This window comes from Andrographis paniculata, unplaced genomic scaffold (assembly GCF_009805555.1).
Source record: "Andrographis paniculata isolate CXL003 unplaced genomic scaffold, ASM980555v1 Contig51END, whole genome shotgun sequence".
Lineage (NCBI taxonomy): Eukaryota > Viridiplantae > Streptophyta > Magnoliopsida > Lamiales > Acanthaceae > Andrographis > Andrographis paniculata.
Genome location: NW_026137586.1, coordinates 2,822,272 through 2,828,696, shown reverse-complemented (window position 1 = coordinate 2,828,696; position 6,425 = coordinate 2,822,272). Strand labels below are relative to the sequence as shown.

The 6,425-nt window shown below is 33.0% G+C and overlaps 1 protein-coding gene across 1 annotated transcript; it reads right to left on the bottom strand.

Annotated features, from left to right (window-relative positions):
- Nucleotides 1-1,909: 1,909 nt before the first annotated feature.
- Nucleotides 1,910-4,562, bottom strand: LOC127253563 (uncharacterized). The gene is made up of 3 exons (XM_051278212.1): nucleotides 4,062-4,562; nucleotides 3,160-3,263; nucleotides 1,910-2,165 (listed from the first exon to the last, which is right to left on the bottom strand). The coding sequence occupies exons 1-3, from the start codon at nucleotides 4,521-4,523 to the stop codon at nucleotides 1,910-1,912; spliced, it is 822 nt and encodes a 273-aa protein (XP_051134169.1). The 5' UTR covers nucleotides 4,524-4,562.
- Between the last annotated feature and the right edge of the window lie 1,863 nt (nucleotides 4,563-6,425).

Genomic DNA, 6,425 nt, shown 5'->3' with positions numbered 1-6,425 from the left:
TATGCCACTTCGGTAGAGAAAACAGACACCGCCGACGACTATAGAGATGTCAAAAAACAAAGAAATCGTCGGCGACTCGTCATCGCGCCCTGCGCAGGAAGCTAGCCCGTGCGACGAGGTTTCTGCGGCTTCTGGAAGGCCGGACCAAATCATTAGCATTCCGGCCAGTGTACTTCAGAGCACATCCATGGGAAAATTCGGTCATCTCTTCACGGATCCGTCCAAAAACTATCTCAATATATTACTGACGTTGTGAAACCCGCCGTTTGGAACGAGTTTGCGCTGCTTCCGGAGGAAGAAACTCGAAAAAGCAAGGTCCTGAAGGTCGATTCCAGCCGGCCAGATATTTGGCCTCCCGCGGGCCTTACAACCAACCTCGCAGCAGATCCGACCTCCCGGGCACTTAAGTATGACCATGTTACTATGTTCGGTGGGAGTGCCGGATCTGGAGGACCTCTGATCACCATAAAAAAAGGTCAAAGAATCTCGAACATCGGCCAGGCAGGCTTCCTTTGGGCCGCTTTCAACCGACGGATTTAGAATGACCTTCGGGTCAGTCCCATCAGTACTACCACTTTATGAAACACATACATAATTACGGATGTAAATGTTCAATTGACACACAATTACTAACCCAATCTAAGATCTGGCCACGATAAAAGATTAAATAAAACAATTGCATATATGAATCACAGAAATCGCACAATCTCACAAATCTCAATCCGAAATCTACATTCAACCTTGGACTAGGTTAGGAAATTAGCTACTCATGCTTATAAATAAAGATCATCCAAAAGTGTTTTCTCTCTAAACGACCTTCTTAATGCTTTACTTAGACTATGAAAAGTGAAGTGATATCTCATCTCATGCCTTGGCCCCTTTTTATAGATGGTTGCGTCTTTAATTGTTCATGTAATTGCAAAATCTATCCATAACATTAATTATAGTTTATAATTTATCTATATAAATATAGGACAATATATGCATTATCAACGATGTTTTATTGGCTTTAATATTTCGGCAATGTTTCCTTATATTAGGGTTTGGGTTTGCATGTTTGTTGCGTTTCTGTGGCGTATCATTTGTAGTCGGAGTCTTAGATGTATGTTCGGTGTCTGTTTGTTCGATAATAGGATAATCTAACTCCGAATTGCTTGCTTCCGTAATAAATTCAAGTTTTCTTTATTGATTGTTTGATATTTATTTGGTTAGTGAGAATATAGATCTTTGATTAGTAATAACTTACTTAAAAGTTTCCATATCTATCATTTTCTTCTAAAACACTATCAAATAATTCATGAAGAAGGAATTGAATTTAAAATATAGAAGAAATAAAAATAAAAAATTAATTTTTAATTATTATTTATTAATTCATGAATTTTAAATATTTTTGTATGCAATTAATAAATAATAAATTACGTTATCAAAGAAGAGAGAGACATATAAATATTACTTTTAATGAAAAAGTACTTTTTTATATTCACAATAAATAGTAAAAAATTGTTAAATAGAAAAAAAAAATCGTTATCTTCAAGAAGAATAGAGATAAATTCATTAAGAATATTATAATTTTTTACTATATTAATATATGTTTAATTAATATTTTGCTATGAGTAAAATCTGTCCATTATAATATGAATATTCATTAAAAAAAAATGCATCAGATTTTGTTGTTTCTATCGACATTGCTCTGTATAACTTGCTTTCTTCCATTTGTCAGCATTTAAAATTATATTGTTATCCTAAATAGACATGAAATTCATGATCCTACAAACCATGTAAGAAATATTTTTGAATTCCCAAACAAATCAAATAACAAACAAACCAAAAAACCAATAAATATTATTGTTACATAAAGATAGGAATCAATCGAAAAAACACACACACATTTATGCATACAAACATATATCTAGAAAGGCATGGGATAGTGTTGGTTCCTCGGCGAGTTATACGGCGATGAGTTCATCACAAACGAAGGCGGATTGCTATGCGACGGCGGGACAATAGGGCTTCTTGTCCTCGACATCATGGCGTGATTGTTGCTGTAATATTTGTTTTCGCCGCTCCTTCTTGGCCCTTTCTCGGCCCACTTGAGCTCCATTTGCTTTAGCCCCGACGGGTACCCCATGCAACACCACCCTACGTTTCCAGCCTTCTTAATGTACCTGTCGTAATAATATTTGTTGAGATATTTTAGATGTTCATATTATGATTTAATTAAATTTATATTATCTAAATTTGATCGGTAGTAGTAGATTATGTTAAATTATTACTTATTATTGATAATATATAAATTTGAAATTTTGCATATTATAATAATATTATTACATACAAAATACTATTAATCGGTCAGAGGTCTTGGCCGGCCTACTAAATGGCTGTTAGGAAAACTACAAATGTATAATGGTCTATGCGTTGTGAAAGATAGTTTATAGGTTTCTTCTTTTGGTTGTTTCCATGAAGGAATGTGTTTGTTAGTGATTTTATTTATTGTTTGGTTTATCAATAAATTATATTGATTGATTTGAACACAAACCCAATAATGCATTGGGACCAAACGGGGCTTATCCCATGGGAAAATTTTGGGTATTATATATATATATAGAGATATATATTTGCCTATATTGATGATTAGATTTTTAAATTAGTAAAATGATTAAATAAAAAATAAATATATAATGTGATAATTTAATAAATAAAAATATATATTAATACTTATCTATTTTAATAGTGACGGTTACGAATTTTAAAATTCAACATAGCTAATATACAACTGATGATATTACTGTACATATTGTAATACATCATTTATATTAATATAATACAATAAATTAAGAGAATAATATGATATAGTCTGACATATCTTAGTTGATTTTAATTTATCACATACTCTTATACAGTACATAATGTAATTACAAATATAAAAAAAATATTTTTTTATTACAAACAATATATCTTATATGGAATAAATTTATGTATTTTATATGTGTTGATTTATCAAATCAACTTAAATTTTAAAATTAAATTAAATTTCTCAACTTAAATCCAAAAAAAATGCACCCCGTTTCTCAAATTTTAAAATTTTGGAAAAAAAAAAAAAAAAAATTAATTATTTGAAAATACTATTTAAAAGTTAACTACAGTTGTATAAGACCGTACCTTTGGCTAAATCTTCTCCCTAAACAGTCAATACATTTTCTGCCTTCAGTCATATCTCCCATACCTATGGTCACGCATTGTCTGCAGTACACTCTTCCACACACCTGCATACACGTGTATATACAGTGTAATAAAGAAGTGTAAAATCTATTTTACCATTGAAATTAAAGTAAAAGTAATATAAAAGGTGAAAAATAAGAATATATTGTTATTTAATAAAAATAAATAAAAGATTGTACTCCCTCCATTCAAAAAAAATATCCATTTGCTTTTTGCACGTAGTTTTAAAAATATTAGTATTATATTGAGATATAGTAGGAATAAAGTAGAAATGACTAAAATAACTTTGTTAGTACGTGTGATATAAAGGTAATGACATTTGTGTAATATATTGTAAGTTGTAAGAATATTTGTAATGTTAGGTAGATAGTACAGTTATTAAAAAAGGAAATGAATACTTTGTTATGGATGGACTAAAATGAAAAAATGGATAATTTGTTATAGAACGGAAGAAGTAATTAAACTAAAATGATAAAATAGAAAGTTTACGAATGAACGAAGATAATATATGCTAATTGATTAATGGCTATGCAATACTAATGTGAGCCTACTAGCTTTGTTGTTCTTGGTTTGAGAAACTGGTTATAATTTAGAATCTAATTTTACATAGTATGAGTATTTATTTATTTATTATTCTCTCTGTTCTGTTCCGGCTACTGTGTTGTTTATTTCACTCTAGAAACGAGAATTTAGAAAGATATAATTATTAAATAATTAAAAATGTATTAGTAAAAATAATTATTTTATAATAAAAATAATTTTAAATTAATATTAACTAATTAGTATTATTTTTTTAAAACCGACAACATCATACTAGTAGAATTGACGGAGGAGCGGCGTACCAGGCAACGGTGACGGCAAATATAGATGTAGTTGCAACACACGGTGCAAATATTGGAGTGCGGAATCCCCGGGCGCCTCCTTCGGCCGGCTCCATAATTATCCGCCATGCTCATGCTCATGCTCATGCTCATGCTCGTCGTCCCACTGAATTGGCTATTCATCGTGTCGACATCGCTGCGGTATCCTCCTTGATGAACACGATGATGATCGTGGTCGTCGCGGCGGTAGATGATCTTATGTTCCAAGGCCGATGATGTTTCCTGCAGCCCTTTGCTGAAGTCGAGACTCGGGAGCTTCGCCATCGCCGTCGTCGGCCTTGTCATAGATCGTTCGGACACGGCCGGCGAGGTAAGCGATCTGCTGTTGTTGTTGAGCTGAGCCAAGTGTTGGAAAGTGAGGTTGACGGAGTCGTCGGGGACTCCCAGGTACAGCTCTTCCAGCTCCATTTTGCTCTTCGCCATTAATTAGTAATAGAATAATAATAATAATATTGAGGTTGCTCCGCTCCCCGGCTGTGGTTGTGATGGTGTGATCAACGAGACTATATAATGTATAGTTTAGGCCAACTGCTGACTCGAGGGCTTTCAGAACCACGACAAAACATACTTATATTTATTATTATTAATTAGGCCGGCTGATTTGGTTTCGATACCGCGTACGTTGTAATTGTTACTATTTATTTATTTTATTTTATTTTTATGACGAGGAATCCATGTAAATTTTCGGTCGAATCTAATACCCTGTAAACTAAGTCCGATAGACAAGTCGCATTAGACGAACCATGTATGGCAGATGACCTGAGGCGTCGGAGGGTAGTCCGTTTTGAGCTGAGCCCGCACGAATTTATTTTTAGATATTCTCCAAAAGGTCTCATACTAGTGAGTGGAATTCGACTTGGGACTTACAAGGTGTTTAATTTTCTTCACAACTTCCAATATGGAACTTGAATTTACACCCCAACAAAAATAATATTTTGTATTTGATTATTGATTTTTTTTACGAGTGAATAGGTATATATACTATATTTCCCCCGTCCCACATTATTTAAAGACAATTTTGTTTTACTTTTTTATTTAAAAGTAATTATGTAAAGGTAAAATATAGAGTATTTGTAAAAAACAAAAGAAAAGAAAAAGAAAAAAGAGATATATATGTAGAGAAAAAATTGTGTTATTTTTAATAAAAACAAAATTTGTACAAATTATATTTGATTTGGATTTAAAGCGGGTCATATTCTCTGTATGGGTCCTTTGATTCTCTTTCCGGGTTGATTTGTTTCCAACTTAAATTTGAATGGCTTCTTTCATTCGAAGAGATTTGGTCTTCGGTTTGGATTTGGCAAACATTTGAGGGCTTTTGTTTTTATGCGGGTGATTTGATCGTCGGTTTTGGTCTTCATGCAGGTGATTTGATCGTCGACTTTGGATTTGGTGTCCTCTTTGGACGATCCGAGGTTTTGATCTTTGGTTTGGCTTTGCCGCATTTTGGAGAGCTTTGGTCTCCGTGTGGGCGATTTGATCATCGGCTTTGGATTTGATGTCTTCTTTAGATGATCCGAGACTTTGATCTTTCATTTGATTTTGCCGCTTTTTAAGAACTTTGGTTTCCGTGTGGGCGATTTGATTAGGGATGACATACTGTACCGTACCGAAAATATCGATAGATACCGATACCGTACCGAACTTTTTGGTATGGTGAACATACATACCGATACCGTACCGAACTTTTTGGTATGGTGAACATACATACCGGTACCGTACCAAAAGTATCGGTATACCGAAAATTATAATTTTAAATTGTAAAATATTTTAAAAAATTAATAAATATCACTATTCTCTGCTACAAAAATATTATGAAAAAATCAATAAATTTTCAATAGTCTCCATATTTTTTGCTATGATGTAAAAAAATTTAATAATTATTATTTATATTAATAATTAAATTTATTTAATAAAAATAATATCGGTACGGTATTATACTGAAATACCTGACTCTTTAAAAATTTATACCGATACCGTACCGAAATTATTGGTATACCGAAAATTTTGGTATTTTTGACACGATACGGTACGATAAATCAGTATTTTAGTATGTTCGGTAAATTTCTTCATCCCTAGATTTGATCATCGGCTTTGGATTCGATGTCCTCTTCGGACGATACGAGACTTTGATATTTGGTTTGGCTTTGTTGGCCTTTGGAGGGTTTTGGTCTCCGTGCGGGTGAATTTGATCCTCAACTTTGGATTTAATATCTTCTTTGGACGATCCGAGACTTTAATTTTTTGTTTGGCTTTGCCACCTTTTGGAGGACTTTGATGTCCGTGCGGGCGAATTTGATCCCCAGTTTTAAATTTGATGTCTTC

What these genes read in the sequence shown, in the direction of transcription:
- LOC127253563 (XM_051278212.1), bottom strand. Translation starts at nt 4,523, where the DNA reads ATGGCGAAGAGCAAAATGGAGCTGGAAGAGCTGTACCTGGGAGTCCCC. An exon ending in TTTGCCGTCACCGTTGCCTG is followed by an intron (nt 3,264 to 4,061) that starts GTACGCCGCTCC and finishes ACGTGTATGCAG; the next exon opens with GTGTGTGGAAGAGTGTACTG. An exon ending in GGGAGAAGATTTAGCCAAAG is followed by an intron (nt 2,166 to 3,159) that starts GTACGGTCTTAT and finishes TTATTACGACAG; the next exon opens with GTACATTAAGAAGGCTGGAA.